The sequence below is a fragment of the Myxocyprinus asiaticus genome, chromosome 40 (genome assembly GCF_019703515.2).
Source record: "Myxocyprinus asiaticus isolate MX2 ecotype Aquarium Trade chromosome 40, UBuf_Myxa_2, whole genome shotgun sequence".
NCBI lineage: Eukaryota > Metazoa > Chordata > Actinopteri > Cypriniformes > Catostomidae > Myxocyprinus > Myxocyprinus asiaticus.
Window position 1 is genome coordinate 21,531,192 of NC_059383.1, and position 21,068 is coordinate 21,552,259.

Consider the following 21,068-nt stretch of genomic DNA (forward strand, 5'->3'; position numbering starts at 1 on the left):
CAGAGGATTAAAATTGCATGAAAAGAGAATTGTACTTTTTATAAAAACATGGATTTGTGAGTTTAGCCAAACTGAAGGTGTCAGAATAAACACCTTGGTAATGGCATACTACTATTTTAAACTGATAGTTGTCAGAGTAGTATGGGTTGTATGCCATTCTGAACACAGCCCATGAAGCGCACATCATCGTTGTCATCAGAGAGATCTGGCCAATCGCAAATAAGCTGTGTTGTCATCAGAGCTTGTCAAACACACCTATTCACCTTTTTCCTGAATGCGGAAGTGTTCCACGATTCAACCATTTTCAATTTCCAGTCCCCAGTGTTTTCACTCCCATCTGCGTATATTCTTAGCATGTACAGTGATGTTTAAGGTATTAAATTTGTAAAAATAATCAAAAAAACATGTCACTTTATAGTGCCGATACTTCACAGAGTCGAGATGACAGTTTTTTATTGACAGTGCCTCAAATGAGTGTGTAGATGACATGAAGCGAAGGTCCAAGCTTAGTTACGTTGATATCATTAACTACTTTGAGTTATGACAGCCAACAACAGCACAAGTTAATTTTTACTCCCAAAAAAAAAAAAAAAAAAAATTAAATGGTTGTTATTCTCCATCTGGATCGCTCGATTTGGTAGTTTTTACATTGCGTCTAAAGACCAGGAACAAAAAACAGGCAATTACAATCATCATGGCACTGCCCAGTGGTTTCTCATGAAAACTGTGAATACAGATAATATAAGATTCTATGCAGTGGTCATCAACCACCACAATGGATTTTATAATGGCCAATGGTTGATTACAAATATATATAATGAAATGATAGTAAATATACAGAAATAATAGCAAAATTGCTGAATTCCAATGAACACTTATGTTGCATAATATTTATAGAGGTCATGACATGCCTTTTTTATTATTTTAAAATGTTCCTTGAGGCTCATTTGTAATATTAGTAAAGTTTTTTGGACCAAAATACAGTCATATACCGTGCATTCATGAAGTATTCTCCATTTTTTTTTCTTCACATTTTGTTATGTTGCAGCCTTATGCTAAAATGCTTTAAATTATTTTTTTCACATCAATTTACACTCCATACCCCATAATGACAAACTAAAAAACAGATTTTTGATAACGTTGCAAATTTATTAAAAAGAAAAAACTGAAATATCACACTGACTTAAGTATTCAAACCCTTTGCTATGACACTTGAAATTTAGCTCAGGTGCGTCCCATTCTCTGGATCATCTTTGAGATGTTTCTACACTTTGATTGGAGTCCACCTGTGGAAAATTCAACTGATTGGACATGATTTGGAAAGGCACACACACACACCTTTCTATATAAGGTCTCATAGCTGAAAATGCATATCAGAGCATAAACCAGGAACTGCCTCCAGAGCTCAGAGACAGGATTGTGTCAAGGCACATATCTGGGAAAGGCTACAAAAACATTTTGGCTGCATTGAAGGTTCCCAAAAACACAGTGGCTTCCATTACTCTTAAATGGAAGAAGTTTGGAACAACCAGGACTCTTCCAACAGCTGGCCGCCCAGCCAAACTGAGCAATAGGGGGAGAAGGGCCTTGGTAAGAGAGGTGACCAAGAACCAGATGGTCACTCTGGTTGAGCTCCAGGGATCATGTGTGGAGATGTGAGAAACTTGCAGAAGGACAACCATCACTGCTACACTTCACCAATCTGGGCTTTATGGCAGAGTGGCCAGATGGAAGCCTCTCCTCAGTGCAAGACACGAAAAGCACCTAAAGGACTCTCAGACTGTGAGAAACAAGATTCTCTGGTCTGATCAAACGAAGATTGAACTGTTTGGCCTCAATTCCAAGCATCATGTCTGGAGGAAACCAGGCACCGCTCATCACCTGCGCAATACCACCCCAAAGGTGAAGCATGGTGGTGGTAGCATCATGCTGTGGGGATGTTTTTCAGCGGTAGGGACTGGGGGACTGGTCAGGGTTGAAGGAAGGCTGAACGCAGCAAAATACAGAGATCTCCTTAATGAAACCTGGACCAAAGCGCTCAGTACCTCAGATTGGGCTGAAGGTTCACCTTCCAACAGGACTATGACGATAAGCACACAGCCAAGACAACACAAGAGTGGCTTAGGGACAACTCTGTGAATGTCCTTGAGTGGCCCAACTAGAGCCCAGACTTGAACCCAATCGAACATCTCTGGAGAGACCTGAAAATGGCTGTCCACCGAGGTTCTCCATTCATCCTGACTAGAACCCGACCGATATGGGATTTTTTAGACTGATTTCGATTTTAGAGGGGGTAACTTCACTGATTACCGATATGGTGTCCGATAGTTAATTTTTGAGCTGGAATGAAAACAGACCTTTTCTATGTGGATTGTGCACCAATATGACTATGCAAAGGTACTCTGAAGGCTGCTTTCTTAAAAGAATATTTGACATTATTATTATTATACATTGTCAACAAATTCTAGACATGAACACTGAGAAAATAAAGAATTCAAATAAAATAAATAGCTAAATAAACATCAGTACTGTATGTTCAGTATCAGTCAAATGCTGACCATTAAAATAAATAAAAATACAATAAATAGCTAAATAAACATCAGTATTGTATGCTTAGTATCCGTCAGTTGCTGACCATTAAAATAAAGAATAAAAATAAAATAGCTAAATAAACATCAGTACTGTATGTCCAGTACTATTTTAATACTGCAATGAATTAGGGGCAGGTTGTAAAACAAGAAAAATTTACACCTGCCGAGTCAAGCGGTGTTACACCATATTCTGCTATACAAGTTCAGGGGAAATTTCAATGGTGGAAAACCAGACTTTTAAATATTAGATTTTATAAATGACACGACTGGAATTGTTCGGTTGAAGGGGGTACCAAACTGTGAATCCTGAACAAAACAGTTTGGTGAATACATTTACACATTAACTAACACTCAGCTGACAATCAATGAAAGTATGCTACGTGGTTGGCTAGTTAGCTATTAGCTTGTCACGGAGAGTAAAAGATGGACCAGCATTCTGTCTCACCAAATAGGTAACAACGTAGCGTGAATTCAACACTCAACAGACACAATCCACCACCGCATTGTTGTCTATTAAGCTGCAAAAAGATGCGCTGATGCTTACCTTTCAATCTGCTACATTACTGACTGTACTGACAAACTGTAGCTGGCTAACAGCAAACAGTTGTGATAAACATGAGTGACATGGTAGTCAGGGACAGGGTTAACGTTATATTAGTTATATTTAAAAGGGAAAATGATGGGGTCATTGTTTATTAACATTCCAGTATGTATTTCACAAACTAGTAAGCAAATTACCGAGAAGATACCGCTCAACTCCGCACCGCTTAACTCCGCCCTGTCTGCAGAGCCACCATCAGCTTAGAGTCAGCTCTGTAAACAGTGGAGTCGGAGCACGCTCTACTGGACAAACTACGTTATGACACCAATTCTAAAGCATTGTTTTCTGCATTATATGTTCTGAAAAAAGTTTTCATATCTGCGCATATTGGTAAACATATACGCCGATACATCGGTGAAAGGCTAATAACGGACGACCGTTATATCGGTCGGGCACTAATCCTGACAGAGCTCGAGAGGATCTGCAGAGAAGAATAGCATAAAATTCCCAAATACAGGTGTGCAAAGCTTGTTGCCTCATACCCAAAAGGACTTGAGGCTGTAATTGCTGCCAAAGGTGCTTCAAACTGAGTTAAGGGTCAGAATACTTATGTCAATGTGATGTTTTTTCATTTTAATAATTTTGCAAAATTATCAAAAATCTGGTTTTTGCTTTGTCATTATGGGGTATGGAGTGTAGATTGATGTGAAAAAAAAAAATAATTTAAAGCATTTTAGCAGAAGGCTGCAACATAATAAAAAGTGAAAAAAATGAAGGGGTCTGAATACTTTATGAATGCATTGTAACTATATTATACTTATTACTTTCATAATCATTCACCAAATTATATCTTATCTCTTAAAAATCGCATCATTCCAGATTGATGTATCATGAATTATGCATTATAATTTAACTCACTACATGGTTTTTAACACGCTGCTATAATCAATATTGTTTAAATAACCATGACACAAGACTGCAAAATCAAGAGTTCCCATTTGTTTATTTAATAACTTCGGCTGTCAAATGCACAAGATATGCAGGTGAAGTGTAGTAAACAGGTGTCTTATCATTGTCTCTTGCTGTCTGTCAAACAAGGATACAAATTAAGTTTGTTTCTAGCCTCACGTGGGTGGGTGCTTGAGCTTGGCCAGTGCTTTCATGCTCCTGAATGAACTGTGACTTCAACAGTATGAGACAGAGAAAAACAAGTACATTTCATACATTTAATCACTGGCACGCCTGCAACGGCGAGAGAGGAGTAGACTATTTTATTGACATTAAATGCTGCACCTGCATTCCAATCTACATCTTGATGTAATTCTTCCTCATGATCACGCAGCATGTTTTCATCAGCTGAATGGGAGGCTAAACAAAAAGTTAAACTGTGACGAGACTGCAGTATACCCAACAGACTCGTGCAGCGTGTGCAAGCCATTCCTGCATCACGAGCCGGCAGCGATTAACTTGCAGTTAATCACGCGAGTAAATGCGCCCGCTTTGCTGTGGTCAGGCACGGATGACAGCCTGCAGTCCGTGTTTCATTTGTTTCTTTTTGCTTTCAGAACAATGTAATAAAGGAAAACACCACTATTAATCCTTGAGATTTCCAACCCAGCATACAGGTGCACCGTCCTTAAACCATGGTCACATTCAAAATTACATTAAACGATTAAAAGAGAGTCTATTAAAAATATAAATGAAACCTGGAAATACAATTTTAGGATTTTGCAGGTGCGATTCACCGAAAAGAGCTAAATAGCTGATTGGCTTGTGATGCACAAATGGCTTGCACTTGCAGCGTGAGTCTCGTCACACTTTAATCGTGTTTAGTCTCCCATTCAGCTGATGAAAACATGCTGCGTGATCATGATGAAGGATTACATGCAAGATGTAGATTGGAATGCAGGTCAGGTGCAAAAATCTTCATATAAATAAAATAGACTGCTCCTCTCTCACTGTTGCTTGTGTACTAGCGATTATCCCTTTGTGTGATTTTGAAAAATGTATGAAATAATGTAAGAAATATTTAAGATTCCACACAATTTCGTGATCAGTAATCATAAGCAAATTTGTGACTGTGTTAACTCATTTTGTACAAAAGGACTGGTTTTCTTTCATTAAAGCACTTTCACAAGATGCTCTGTGAAAATTCACATGCAGGATCATGATTATATTATAATCTTCATGTTTTGGACAAATTTTTCACTCAAACTGTTATGCTGATAATATAATTTGTAATGAAAATAAACGATTAAATTAGAAAAACGCAAAATAGAAACATTTTCACAAGTGGACTCAAATTTCAGAAAATCACATACATGTGCATGTTGGCACAGCCATTGATCAGGAAAATAAAAAATGGCACTCCATGTCAAAAAGGTTGCCGACCACTGGAACAGGAGATTCTTATAAAATATTCTCATAAACAGATGTTTTCTGTAAAATAAATTGTTAAATTACATAGTAATTTGATTGAAAACTCTGTGGACTGTGAATCAGAATAAAGGCAATTGATTATTAGTCACTTGAAAAGAGAAAAACTTCCTTTAATAGCGATTACACATCTAATAACATTAGTGTAAGTGAACAGAGCCGTTTATAACGTCTCATAACACTCATTTTGATGCTGTAAACTGTTTATTTACTATCGCTTTTACTCTGACTTGAATCAATGCATAAATGAATTAACGTTCAGTTATTAGCTTTAATGAACCTTGGAGCAAATGTAGGTGTCCCTGCTGAAGTTAATCTGGGAATGAGGACTGACACACTTTAATCCATAGTATGCTGTTCTCAAAAAAATAAAAAATAATTTTTTAAAGAAAGAATAAACACTGCATGTATCTTCTCTAGGTACCTCGTGTCACTATTACAAGTGACCTGGCAACAAAGTGTTTTACAATTTTTGGATCATTTTGATAAAATCCCGCTTAAAACTTCTCAAACACACATTACTCCCATAGGCTCTCATTGGAAAAAGAGCAGCCCGGGAACAGTTGCTAAAACAGGATTGGTCAGAAATTTAAGGCGGGGCTTAGCAGAGGGTCAATTCCTGCTGCCCAGTTGCCATCTCACAGCTAACTGCTGCTGGGCGGGACTACAGAAGTGATAAGGACAATTAGGCTTTGATGTGTTGTGGAGGTGGCCAGACACAAACGTAAACCACAGTGTGACATCACAATGTGGAGGAAGTAGAGAATGGGTCATTTGGCAACTTGGTTTCAACAAATGCTCTTTCTGCAGTGAGGAGGAAGTTTTGAAGCCTGAAACTTACAGTATGTTTTTACAGTACAATGACCTCTTAGTTTGTAAAGGACAAAGGAAAATTGTATTCCTCATGTCATGACCCCTTTAATCAAAATTCACCAAAAAAAAGTTGAAAACAGAAAATTTGCACTTTCAATTGACAAGGCAGTCTGTAAGTCTGTAACTTCTGTTAATCAGCCAATTGGGGACAGTTATAGGCAGATGCCGATAATTCAAAAGTAGGGATGCACCAATATGGAATTTCTGGGCTGATACTGATAACCGAAAATTCATGGTTCATTGTGGCCAATACAGTTAACCAATATTTTAAATAGTTTTCATTTTTAATCCTTTAACCTGGAACTGCTAGCTAATTCATTAAAAGCTTCTCATTTAAAAAAAAAATAAAAATAAAAAATTCATTCAAAAGCTTGAAATTTGGAGTTGTTGCTATTTAAGGTTTGGCACATGTAACATTTAACCATACCCTCAGATGTTCATTCATGTTTGTTTTTTTGTGTGTGATGTGAGAGATTGTGTTGTGACCTGCTCTATTTGAATGGCCTGCTAACACAATCTGTCACACATACCATTAAGGAGCATGAATACAACATTTATAGTTTGAATTTCGTGATAAAAGTAACAATTTGATAGCTGAGACTAAAATAGAGTTTCTTCAAAAACTACAGGTACTTTTGACTCAAATGATGGAGCATGTCACATTTGTACATGTAGCTGTATACCTTTGCAGATACAGTATTAATGAGTCCAGACTCTATACAATTTTAAACTTGGCTTGTTTAATGGCCACTGTGGATTTATCAAAGGATGTTCTGTGAATCATTCCTCTCAGTCTCAAATTTAGCACAGACTGTGAGAGCAGGAAGGTTAAACCAACGTGAACATCTACTGCAAGCACTTCTGGCCAACATTTTTCAAAACAGAAGTCCCACATTGAATAAACCAATTATGAAATAAATACGTATGAATTACAAAAAATATTTCACAACATTATTTCAAGATATCCTACAATATGGCAAAATTAACTTTATATTCACATGCTTTTAACAGAAAAAAGACAAATATTTATATGAATTTTAATATCTGCTATATAGCTAATTGTAAAACTGTATTTTTATATGCAGTGAGTCTATATGCAATTTGGAACAAAAGAAAAATGTTTATAATCACTGGGATAGATGGTCATTTTTTTATTCCAATAAACTTCAGTTTATTTGAGCTGTGAGGGTTCGAAAGTTCCAAGAACACTGATGACATCATCATAGGAATATCGTATCGCATAATCCAACAATTTATCGCATATTGCATTTTTCCTCCATATCATGCAGCCCTAATACATGGTTGTGGCAGTGGGGGCATGGTCAAGCGTCCGTCCGGAGTGAGGGAAAGCGGTAAGGGCACTTGCACCTGAGCTAGATTATGTTTAACACCTGTCTCTAATTCCAGTGAGCATGGGGAGAGCGGCATATAATCTGCCACGCCACCAGCAGCAGGGTGAGAGTGTCTGGCACAAGAAAGGCCATGGTGTACCCAAAGCTGAAGTGGTTTAATCTGTTATGTGTGTGAAGCTGATGTGTTGAGGTTATTACGTTCCTGTGAAGCTGATGTGTTTGTTTGACTAACTGCTGTGAATCTGACGAGTTTGTGAACTTGGAAAAACCTTGAAGTGGCCAATTAAAAATCTTACCTGTGCCAGAAGGAACCCTGCTTCCCTGTGTCTACTTCCTTCCTGCTGTTGAATTGTCTCACACTGGTGCCGAAACCCAGGATCCTGAAGTACGCCCCATGGAGTCTTCGCAGTTGGCCGAGATCCTCAAGTCCCTCGCCGGCCTACACTAGTCACACCAACAGTCTCTGCTTGAGCTACGTCAAGACCAGGATCGTCGGTTCTTTGAGATTCTCAGAGCTCAGGCAGAGGACCGGAGCCTCCTCAGCCAGGAGAGAACCCTGGCCGTGTCCCCGGACAGCCACAGCCCCCTGCCCCCACCCACGCTCTTGAAGATGGGGGCGGATGATGACCCGGAAGCCTTCCTCGATTTATTCGAGCGCACTGCTGAGATCTGGAGCTGGCCACGTGATCAGTGGGCAGCCAGGCTCCTCCCGTTGCTGTCCGGGGAAGCCCAGCTTGCTGCCCAACAACTGCCGGCGGCTAACCTCCTGGCCTATGAAGACCTCAAAAAGTCCATCTTGCAGCAGGTTGGCCGCAGAGTGGAAGAGCCCTCCCACTCTCTCTCCCCTCCCCCTCTGTTTTCCCCACTCTCTTCCCCTTCCCCTCTTCACTCTCACTCTGCTCTCTCCCCAGAGCCCGTTCCTGCCCCACAGAGGCGAGGAGTCCCACCACCGAAGCCCGTTCCCCGCACGCGGGGTTTTGCATCACCCTCAGCCTCGACAGTGCCCCACTGCTCTCCCCCTCAGGTGGAAGTGTCCGCCGATGCGGGTGCGGGCATGGCGCCTGGGCCGGTCTGCTGGAGTTGCGGGGATCCGGGACACTTCCGGGATCAGTGCCCTGTGATGGAGCTGGGAACGGTGGTCCGGATCCCCGACATTCCGCAGGCTGCCCCCAGTCGGGCCGGAGCGTACCAAGCATTGGTGGACACGGGTTGTAATCAAACCACTATCCACCAATGCTTGGTTCAACACGAGGCTTTGGGCACAGCTAAAACGGTAAGAGTGAAGTGTGTGCATGGGGATATTCACAACTACCCTATGGTGACCCTTATGATTAAATTCCGGGGAACAAAACAGAGTGGAGGCCGCGGTTAGTTCCCGCCTCACTCATCCGCTGATTTTGGGGAATATGCACGGATGGGTCCTGCACAAAAGCGGTGAGATGTGAAATGTGTGATGTGCTGACAGGGGAGGCGGAGCCGGGGCCGTCTTCGTCTGCTCCATGTCAGAATGACATGGGGGGGGGGGGAGAGGCTACAGCCCCTTCCAACCTCAGGGGATTTCCCTTTGGAGCAGTTGCAAGAGGAAACCCTCGAGCATGCCTTTGACCAAGGGAGAGTGATCGATGGTCAACAACTCCAGCCAAATGTCACCCTTTCATATCAGAATTTCGCAATTATAAACGAGTGGTTGTATAGAGTGACGCAGGACGCTCAAACAAAGGAAGATACAACCCAGCTCTTAATACCGCGGAGCCGTCGGGAAATGGTGTTCCAGGCGGCTCATTATAATCCCATGGCGGGTCATCTAGGGGAAAGAAAAAAAAAGCGGTGCCTCTACGCAGCATCTCAGCACAGTGTTGCGGAGGCACTCTTCAAAATAATCTCCCGGGTGGGGATTCCGAAATAAATCCTCACCGATCAGGGCCCAACCTTTATGTCATGGACACTACGCGAGCTTTATGAATTACTGGGCATTAAATCAATCCGCACCAGCGTTTACCATCCACAAACAGATGGCCTGGTGGAACGATTTAATAAAACCCTTAAATATATGATTCTTAAGTCATGCACGAGGATGCTAGAAATTGGGACAAATGGCTCGATCCCCTGTTATTTGCAGTAAAAGAGGTCCCGCAAGCCTCCACGAGGTTTTCACCATTCGAGCTGCTGTATGGGCGGTGCCCGCGCGGCGTGCTTGATGTCATACGCGAAACTTGGGAGGTGGGACCTTCAACAAGTAGAAATGAAATTCAATACATTCTTGATCTTAGAGCAAAACTCCACACTTTGGGGCAACTAACACAGGAGAATTTGCTCCAAGCTCAAGAACGACAGAGCCGACTGTATGACAGGGGAACCCGGCTGCGGGAATTTGCATCGGGAGATAAGGTACTCGTATTACTCCCTACATCGAGCTCTAAATTACTCGCCAAGTGGCAAGGACCCTTTGAAGTCACTCGACGAGTGGGGGATCTCGATTATGAGATAAAGCGAACCATTAGAGGGGGCATGTCAAATATGTCAACTCAACTTCCTGAAATTGTGGAGGGAGGCAGTCCCTGTGACGTTGGCTACGGTAGTTCTGGAGAGGGCAGAGCTCGGGCCGGAGGTGAATACAAAACAAAATAATTTTACCCCGGTCATTTGCGGAGACCACCTCTCACCGTGTCAGCTCGCAGAGGTTGCCAAGTTGCAACAGGAGTTTGCAGACGTGTTTTCCCCTCTGCCGGGTCGTACGAACCTCATCCAGCACCACAGAGACCGAGCCGGGGGTGGTGGTACGGAGCCATCCCTACCATTTGCCTGAGCACAAAAAAGAAAATTGTCCAGGAAGAATTGGGATGCAATGCTCGATATGGGGGTAATAGAGGAATCCCACAGCGATTGGTCCAGCCCGGTTGTTCTAGTTCCTAAGAGCGATGGGTCTGTACGGTTCTGTGTGGATTACAGAAGTCAACGCGGTGTCTAAATTTGATGCGTACCCAATGCCTCGAGTTAATGAGTTGCTCGATCAGTTGGGCACTGCTCGATTTGCTCGACACTGGATTTGGCAAAGGGTTAGTGGCAGATCCCCTTGACACCAATTTCCTGTGAAAAAACAGCCTTCTCCACGTCGTTTGGATTACACCAATTTGTGGCGCTTCCGTTCGGTTTGATTGGAGCCCCAGCCAAATTTCAGCGTCTCATAGACCGAATCCTCAGACCGCATTCGGCTTACACCGCTGCCTATTTAGATGACATCATCATTTACAGCAATGATTGGCAGCAGCACATGCAGCATCTGAGGGCGTTTCTGAGATCGCTGTGATGAGCGGGACTCACAGCAAACCTGAAGTGCACGATTGGGCAGGTGGAGGTATGGTATCTGGGGTTCCACTTCGTCCCCAAATTGACAAAACTGCGGCGACTGCGACCTGCCCGAGGCCCAAGACCAAAAAGGGGGTGAGACAGTTCCTGGGGCTGGCTGGCTATTATAGGAGGTTCATGCCTAATTATTTGGATGTCACCAGCCCGCTGACTGATCTCACTAAAAAGGGAGCTCTAGACTCGGTCCAGTGGATGGAGCAGTGTCAACAGGCATTCATGCAAGTTAAAGCTGCACTTTGCGGGGGGCCGCTTTTACATTCACCCGATTTCTCTCTCCCTTTTGTTACAGACAGACGCTTCAGACAGAGGGCTGGGGGCTGTACTCTCGCAGGTGGTGGAGGAGGAGGAGCGCTCGGTGCTGTACATTAGCTCTCGGTGAGGGAGACTAAGTACAGCACCGTGGAAAAGGAGTGTCTCGCCATCGAGTGGGCGGTCCTCACCCTCCGATACAACCTGTTGGGGCGGGCCTTCACCCTCTGCTCGGATCACGCCCCACTCCAATGGCTCCACCGCATGAAAGATACCATCGCGTGGATCACCTGTTGGTATCTGTCTCACAATGGTGTAACATGACAGCAGCAAGACTGTGAGTGCACCGATGGTTTGTGTGATTATGTGTGTTTGCATGCGCTTATGCGCATCTCATTCACAGACGCTTGATACAGTGCTCATCTGTAACAGTTCTACTGTATAATTTATGAAATGTGAACACAGTGATCATAATGGGAATAGGTAACATCATACAGATCGAATAGTCATGAGTCATAACATTAGAAAAGTCTTAACTCGTAAAATACAACAGGCAGATTAGTTTTACTCACAAACTTATGTTTTTAGCCATCTTGAGTCACTCTGTGAAAATGTTTCTATGAACCATATCAGGTTGTTTTGGGGACTCAGTGCTGTGCTGTAAGTAACGATGTGCAATTTACCACATTCTGTTTATGTTTCAAGAAGAAATATGCTAAAATGATTGCCCCCAAGTAACATGCATGATTTTGTCACGTTTCCATTTACTGCCTCATGAAACATATACAGAATATGGGAAATAGCATGTCGTTACTTACAGCAGATGATCCAGAATTAAAACCAGACCCAAAATAACTAAATAAGGTGCAGAGACGTTTAAATAATCCTCACAAAGCAACATAAGCTTGACTTTCATTAACACAGACACACGGTGTATGCACATGCACACTGTCGCTTGAGGCTGCCTGAGTTTCTGCTTGAAGAAAATAAGCCCCAGACAGTCAGAGATCTTAGCTGCAAGTAAATAAACAATAACATATTATCAGCAAAAATACTGGCGGAAATTCCATATCGGTGCGATAATAATATTTTGATTTTCCCGGTTATCGGCCAACAATATATCGGCTGCCAATATATCGTGTATCCCTATTCAAAAAAGCCAGATATATACTGGTGCAACCCTCTAAAATGCGAGTAAATCACTCGCATATGCGACCAAATTTCATGCTAGGCGACTAAAAAATGTCTTTAATCAGCCAATGGCTAGTAAATTGTCCGATTTCACTCGCCTGTGATTGAGTTAGAGGCAAAGAATAAGTTTAGCGCAGATATAATTTCAATGCCTGCTCAGTCCGCTTTATGCACCGTCGCTTGGCTGAGAGCGCCCTCTGTGGCTTTTTCTCACATACACACGCTCAAAGTGAGAGAAAGAGAGAGGCTTACACATGCCATGTAAAGAGAATTGACGCGCTAGATCTAAATGATTTTCTTTCTTTATTGTGCTGTGGTTTTTGTTGTTGTTTTTAATTATCCGTTAATGTTTTAAATTCGGTAAATGACTGAAAACGATCGTTTGATGCAATGTACTGTGCAAACAAATGAGTGTTATCCTTTTAACTGTATTAACACAAATAGTAACAATATAATTGTAACAATATTAATGTAATTAAAATATTTAACAATTAACATAATATAAAAGTAGAAAACTTGCTGGACGACATGCTTTTTACGGCACTCGTCACGCATGCAAACACCCGCGCATTTATCTGCTTTTACAAAGATGGATGCAAAAAAGAGAAAATTCCAGTCTGAGCAGAAAACGCTTGATTTTTTTTTTCAAGCGCAACGAAAATTAAAGAGTCCAGCTCCGTACAGACAGAAGACGGTGAATGCACCAGCGAACCCCAGCCAAGCGTGTCAAATGTGGCGGAAAAAACTGTGCATTCTGAATCAAAAAGTGTCATGGAAAAGCGAAAGATCCAGACTCATTGGCTGTCGGACTTTGATTGGCTTTTGTATGATGAGGATGATATGCAGGTACTGCAGTAGATAACGTAGCTTAGCCGGTAAAACGGACTTTGTATCAGGGTTGCGCAGTTTCAAATGTGAAAATCTCACAGCGCACTCAAACAGCAAATGACATGCAGCGTGCCGTGACAGTGTGATGGCTTCAAGCAAACACCCTGAGGAATCTGCGATCACAAAAGGGTTTCAAACTCAAAATAAAAAGAATGACATCGCAGAGAGTTGTGAACTTTCTATGAAAATGAATACAGCATATTATATCGCAAAGGAGGAATTGAGTTTCACTCAGATGAAGCTGCTGCAGAAAAAAAATGACCTGGACCTGTACCAGACACTGCTGCTGAAGCAACCCTACAGAGATGAGATGCAAAACATTCTTCATCTTGTTCAGATTCTTCTTGTTCTGCCAATCAGCTCTTCCAACTGCAAAAGAGCCTTCAGTGCCCAAAAGAGAATAAAATCAGATGTCTGCAGCAGTCTCACATCCTCACGCCTTTCAGACATGATCCTCATTTCAACAGAAGGCACAGAGCTTCAGCAGTATGACCCATCATCAGCTGTGGAGAGGTGGCTGAAGTCAAGTGGCAAGAAAAAGCCATTTGCTAAGAAATGGTAGATCAAATCCATATGCAACCATAAAGAATAATTCAGATAGATAAAGTATGTTTTGTTTAATATATATAATATATATTTTTTTTTTCAGTCGCATTGTTCATGCATTCCATGTAAAAAGTCTGGCGAGTAAAATAAAAAATGTACTAGCCAATGGCGACTCGAGCTTCATTGTGTCTGTAGAGCGCTGTGGTGAAAACTTTGATGTGGAACAAAATCATTCAGGAGGCTGGTGGAACAGCGTCTATTTCTAGGTGACAAAGAAATAACAGGAATATTTTTTAATGAGATGACAAACCTTTCTGTGGCTGGACTGGAGGTTCAGAGGGTTTCGAGCTGTCTGCGTTTGTGACCTCTTCTTTGTCTGGCATCCGACTCAAGTTAATGAGAGCTCTGGCTGGAGTGATGTCGTCTAGCCACACCACGTTGCCTGGAAACAGTCGCATGTGATTTGACTAAAAGCACCGTAGTCAGGGTTAAAAACAAAACTTAACCTCCTTGAACAAAATGCATTTATTATAACATGTTTGTTTAAGTGAGGCTGAACTCACAGGAAGTGTCATCTATCCACTCAATGTGGGCAGGTGGATACTCTTTAAAGTAGCCAAAAATATCTTGAGTGCTCATGTCATCTACTCCACTCATGTGTAGGGCTTCCAGTCGCACCTTTGGGATAGCTAAAGAGAGAGAAAGGAACACATCATCATTAAAGGTAGATGACCAACCTACACATGTAACCAAGCAAATTCAAATGTGTTAAGCTAATAGAAACAGCCACACTGTGTAACATTTCCTACCTTCCTTCACCACCTCCCTGTCCAAGATGACATTTCTCTGCAACAGATTCTCCTCTGCTCGAAAATGAAATCTTCTTGCTCGCTTCTCCTTCTTCTCAATGGCCTCCTAAACACGTTTAAACGTGGTGAACAACAGGTTCACTTCTATACCACTGCAGGCTGATAGTCACATGATCAGCATATAAACTTTGCTTACCTTAGAAGTGACATCAATTCCAGTGATAAATGTACCAGCCTTATTTTCATACCGTCTGCTGGTGTCCTGTGGAAAGACAAATCAGTCCGAAATCACTCATGTGAGCAGCAACATGAAGGGGCAACATAAAGTCTTCACTTGGCAGACATGAAGTGAAAGCTTGCAACGGCATAGACCCTGGCTGATAGGGCTGAAGCCCTGGATCTTTTGTTAATAGCCCCGAATGTTTTTTTTTGTGATGAAGAAAAGAGAAAAGTTATTACATAAGGCTGCAATTCTGGCTTCAAATGTAAATGAATTTCGATCAGTGAGCCCCACCTGCATTAACTGACAGTTCACAATTTGACTTCCACCTGCTATTTGTGCTCAACTTATCAGACATGTTACGAATGCCTCGAGTGGGAGCTTTCTATTTTCTCTCACAGTGGTGCAGCTTTTCTGTATCAGAGGCACTGAGGTTTCATTATGCAAGCTTTATTTCTAAATATACAATCTATAAGCCTAGGGCTGGGTATCGCTAGCCACTTCACGATACGATACGTACTGCGACACACATCACGATGCAATATATCGCGATACATCATATCATGGTTCATTGCTTTTAATTTCAATTAATTTGGGTATAGTTCAGTTATAATGTCCATTTTGCTTGCATACAGTATGAAAGAAATTATCTTTCAGCTAATGTTGTTATTCATTATACAGGGGACCTTCTAACATGTTAAATTATGGTCATATCAGTTTTACAAATTTTACTTTATCCTTAGTTTTTCATCATTTGAGCTTTTTTTTTTTATGTAGTCCATGTATTAATATGGTGTATTGAAATTGCATATATTATATTGCATATATACAGTATATTGTTGCATGTTTGTTGTTTACATGCCTAATTTGTACTATTTAGAAGTATTTACTTAGACATGTAGCACAAGTGCTAAAATGGTACTGTCTCTTTAAGACCTGTGGTAGGCACATTGACAGCGGTGTTTGTTTGGTCGAATGGCTTCTTTATAGCATCCATGCTATGTGTGATTAGAAATAAATGTTTCTTTTGTTGTTTTTGATAAATAAGTGACTGTAGAGTACAAAAAGGATATTAAAAGATACATTATTAAACAACAAATGGTTTGCTTGGATCTAGTCTTTGGACTCACATTACACAGAAAGCGTCAACTTTTACTGTCCACACACAGTGATAAGATCTCGGTGCTGAACTTTTATGCCACTACATCACTCAAACTCTAAAAAATTACCAGCCAGAGGCTAATCACAGACATTTTTTTTGTAGCAAATGGGATTTACGCAAATCTGAATGTTGGGGATTGCAGATAGAAAAAAAAAAAAAAAAAAAAGAGCGATCTTGGCATTCTAAGAATCGACATTGGAATCGTACAAATGCAAGTAGAAAATCTATATTTTTGCCTGGCCCTAGATCCAAACGCGTGGGAGAGGTCCAACATGTCCGTGAGAGAAACCGTGAATCCTACAGGATCAGTTTGTCTCTTTCGTGCCTCAGACGTGTCTCTGACTGCACTGAAAATTTCACAATACATGGATCTAAGTATCAATACAGTATTGTGAGAAAAAGTATCACGATATATCGATATTTGATTGTATCGACACAGCCCTATATAATCACAATCCTCACACCAAGTAGATTTTAATGCATGCACCAGTCAACTTGTTCGGAGCATCCCTTCTCCCTCCCTAAGATGGACTCATAAAATCAGCTAGCGCGTTTAAGAATTACCATCCATAACTGAACGGCGAACCAACCAGACTTTATTTAGCATTAGTTGATCAGAATGAAGATGGTATGTCAGTAACAATACCTTAACAAGGATAAGATTTGTATTATGTACGATTCTTATTCCAGTAGCCAGGGGCCGGATTCATGAAAATGTTCTTAAGAAAATAAATTAAGTTCCTAGGATAAATTAGAAGTTCTTAAGAAAGTTCCTAAGTGCAATTCTTGAAAAATTCTTAAGTTCTCAAATATTTTGTTAAGAACATCTTAATTTTTTTTCTTAAGAATAAAAAACAGGCTTTGACATTGTCTGATCAGCCTGCTCATGGGCTTGCCTAGTCTAATAGCCTACAACAATTTCAATACTTCAACACTGGTAAATTGTAACGATACATTTATCTCTTAACCTTTTTTTTTCTTTTTAAATAGCAAGCACCTCGCGATAATTTTTTTTGGTGGGAATAAAGAATGTTTATTGCAATGGAATTTCCTCAATCGCAACTCAGAATATCAGCACAGTGAGCTATGAGCCTAAATAGCACAATACATAGGTCTTAAAATGATAAAATCTCACATTAAAGTCAAACAAAAATTATCCAAAAACTGGTTCACATTTCTATGTTGTGTGTGGAGTTACACCAACATGATCACATGGGAAGTCTGCATGCTGTTTCCCAAGGATCGGCAACAGTATGCCAACTCACTGACATGCCCTGTCTCCCGTTGGACATATCTGGAATGGCTCAACAACAATTACTTTCCCTCATGGTTGGACTGGTAGTGCATTGCATCAGTTGCATGGGAGACCACAATTCAATCCCCTCTCAAACGAGGAAGTAATCACGTTTGTATAAACAATCATGAGCATGATAAGGTGGTTGCATTTTTATCCCTAACACTGCATTTTGTCTCTACAAATGGTTAGGGTTAGATTTGGTTTTTGGTTGGGGGGGTAGATTAAATAAAATAAGCATTTCTCTTCACTGTTTTACACCCTGTTCAGCTGAAAACAATTCTTTTTTACAACTGGCTTCTGGTGACCTCTCCTGGATATAAATGGTTGTCATACTTGTTTATATGCTCTGAAACACTTACCGCTTTAGCTTCTGGAGGCAGTGTTTTCAAATTCAGTCAACGTATCCCGATTTCGGCTAAAGAAAAATTGGCACACACTTGACGATTTTTATGCAAGATCAGGCTGGTTACACTGCTGCGTTTAAATAGCCTCTTTGGAGTGCCTTGTTTTTTTAAATAGTTTCAAATCAGATGGCATTGAACTTGTCTAATTATTGTATTTAAGTCTGCACACCAGAGCAAAAGGGGGGAAAAAAAAAACACTGTCTTACCATTAAGTTGAAACTTTGCCTTGTTAAAAACAATCTTGAATAATGTTTAATGGTGTAACAGTCATGAAACCCAACGCAGGTGTTTTGAGATGCATTTATAAAAATGTAAGTTATTTTTAACTTTACTCGGTGATCCCAAGATGGCGTTTTATTGCCACGTTAAATAAAATATTACGATTTCGAGATTAAAGTCATAATATTTTGCAAATGAAGTAAAAATTACAAGAATAAAGTCATAGAATTGTGAGAAAAGTGTATATTGTGTGAATAAAGAAATATTTAAAGAAAAAAATCTCAATATTAGACTAAACAGAGCATCATCACAACGATAAAATGGACGCCGAGCCAGCAGCTTCGTTAATGCAAGAGATGGATGTGGAGAATGTAGTTAAATCATATTTTAGGATAAGATTTAGCAATAAAGAAATCCTTGGTCTTTTGGCGCATCAGCACAGAGTTATTATTAGTTTCTGGATGCTGCAGCAGTTATGTAGGAAATTGTATTTATTCAGGAGAAAGAACCAGACAGCCATTCGTGCAGCCCCACTCGGCGTTGCCGTTGGATGCGTGATCTGCTTTTTTGTTGGGTTTTCCTCTCTAAACAATACTGTAACTGAGGGGATGTTACCACATACAATGTCTTGAAATGGACCTATATAATTCACAGCAGTTCCAATTATTTTTCGCTTCACTTGAGTTTGAGCCTATATCTCGCGCATCCCTTGACACCTCATTCATGAACAGAGAGCTCGCAAAAACTTCCCACAAATTCAGCTTGGTTGCATGGCCAAGATATCTCCCTGGGCCTCGTTTCCCAAAAGCATCGTAAGCCTAAGTAGATTGTAGAACCCATTTTACAATTCATCTCTGTTTTGTGGCCTATTTCCCAAAAGCATCGTAACTTAAGTAGTACTTGAAAATGCTCATAGATTAACAAGTGCTCTGGAGTACCTGTACAGCGCTAAGAGCATCATAAGGACACAGACTTATGCAGACACCTGTAGGACAGTCACACCTGATACAATTTAAATACCAATAGCTTTACACTTTATGCTAATTTAATATCAGTATTATTTTATTATTATTTTAACCGACAAGGCAAATAATAACAACAATAACAAATGCAGAAAATGGATGAACAGATAAATAAGTAAAGTTGATTAATAAAATAAAGTTATTTGTGGACTAGTTGGTAACAACAAAGTGGTGGCATGATTGTTGCAGAGAACTGTAAAAATTACAATTTGAGAGAGAAGGAAAAAAGTCAATAACTTGTTGCCGTGCATGAAAATCGTCCGTACGGTATATTGGCTCCTCATCCTCGTCCTCTCTGACACTTAAGCTCGCTCTTGCCTGCACCACACGGTGTGTGGTACCGCACATATTATGTAGCATTGCTGTTCCCGTTATCACTTTTGGGAGTAAAGAGCAGACCTCCCGTTGATTGGTGAATGTCCCGAAAGCGCAGCTTCCACGCGACTCTTTATTCTGTGCTTGAAAAAGTAGTGAACCTCGTTATATTCAATTAATGATTGTCATTAGCAGGACCGTACACAGGGCCTTCCCTGTCTTCACTGATCCTGGAAGCTTTAATCTCGACCCACAGAGCAAATTTTGAAAACTAAATATTAAACTGCACATCTGATGAGTGAAGCAGTGAATGTGTAAAAGAAATATATCATTCTGCACAAAACTATTGCAAAACAAAATGCAATTATGTGGTGAATTACGTTGTACATTTAAGAAAATATTTTTAAATATTTCCAGTGAGCTAAATTGCAAACGTTTTTAAAGTTACGCACAAATATAATGAAGTTGCAATGACAAGCAGCACTATACGGTCAAATTTCAGCACTTCGTGTTTATGGACAGTGTCTCTCTTAAGTAGCACTTAAAGCGTGTCCTTGCACGTTCATGTTAAAGCTGCACTCAGTAACCAATACACTTTTTGTCAAAGTCTGCAAATATCTCCTCACAGTCTGCTAGCTGTCCGTTCTGTGGGTGGACTGAAAAAAAAAAAAATCTAGTATTTGTACACAGCCCTGGCTCTGTAAATGGGACAAAAACAAAGTGGAACAGACCGATCCACACAACACTACTCCAGCCAATCATCAACAGGGGGTGGTTCTTGCGCGTGCACAGGATGGGGGGTGGGGGCTGAGCTAGAGGGAAATTCATTAGAAGAACGACGGCAAATCTGGCTGATGTGAACTTTCTAAACTCAAAGGAGGACAAATGGCTGAGAAACAGACCAAGAGAAAAAGGTCAGACGAATATAAACTAAAAAAAGAAGGATTATGATAAGTCGTTATGATTTATTGTTAGTTTCTGCACAATAAACAACGAGCCGGCAAGTTCTCGCTTTGATCCTCAGCAATTGAAATTAAAAATGTGTTTGATCCGTTTATTGTGCGCCTGACATTTGCTCATACAAAATTCGGAACCGGTGTCAGTTTGCGCTTAATATAATTATTATTTGACAGGTAGGGTAGTCATTTTTTAAGTCATGGAAGGAAGGATATTTCTTATTTTTGTATTATAATATTGCCTGTGGGTTAAGCCCCGGATGACACAGAAATCTAGCGACGCCCCTGAAAGATCGTAAGGTTAATTGTTTGCTTTTAAAACAGTCTTGGGCTATTACATTCACCAGAATTATTTCAGTCATTGGTCCAGTCAAGAAATAACATTGCGCAAAATGAAAAGTCTATCAAGAAACTTGGGCCACAGATTTACATTTTCAAAACAAGCTCCCGCACAAACTGTTCCAATACAACATGCAAATATTGCTGGAAAAGGTAAACAAGGTGCATAACACATCATAGCTATGGCCAAAACCCACTACTATAAAATGCCAAAAAGCTAGCTAAATTTAGCTGGTCAAGAGATGCGACCGACCTCACCCTGAACACTACACCGCATTGGCTACACCAGCCC

The 21,068-nt window shown here is 40.7% G+C and overlaps 1 protein-coding gene across 1 annotated transcript in view; it reads right to left on the reverse strand.

The window, feature by feature from the left end:
* Positions 1-21,068, reverse strand: part of ncbp3 (nuclear cap binding subunit 3) — a 34,058-nt gene that overhangs the window by 12,698 nt on the left and 292 nt on the right. Inside the window, exons 2-5 of the mRNA XM_051681757.1 lie at positions 15,039-15,104; positions 14,843-14,948; positions 14,597-14,722; positions 14,344-14,475 (exon numbers count right to left, since the gene is read on the reverse strand). Coding sequence (XP_051537717.1) covers positions 14,344-14,475; positions 14,597-14,722; positions 14,843-14,948; positions 15,039-15,104 — 430 coding nt within the window. The remainder of the gene's footprint in view (positions 1-14,343; positions 14,476-14,596; positions 14,723-14,842; positions 14,949-15,038; positions 15,105-21,068) is intronic.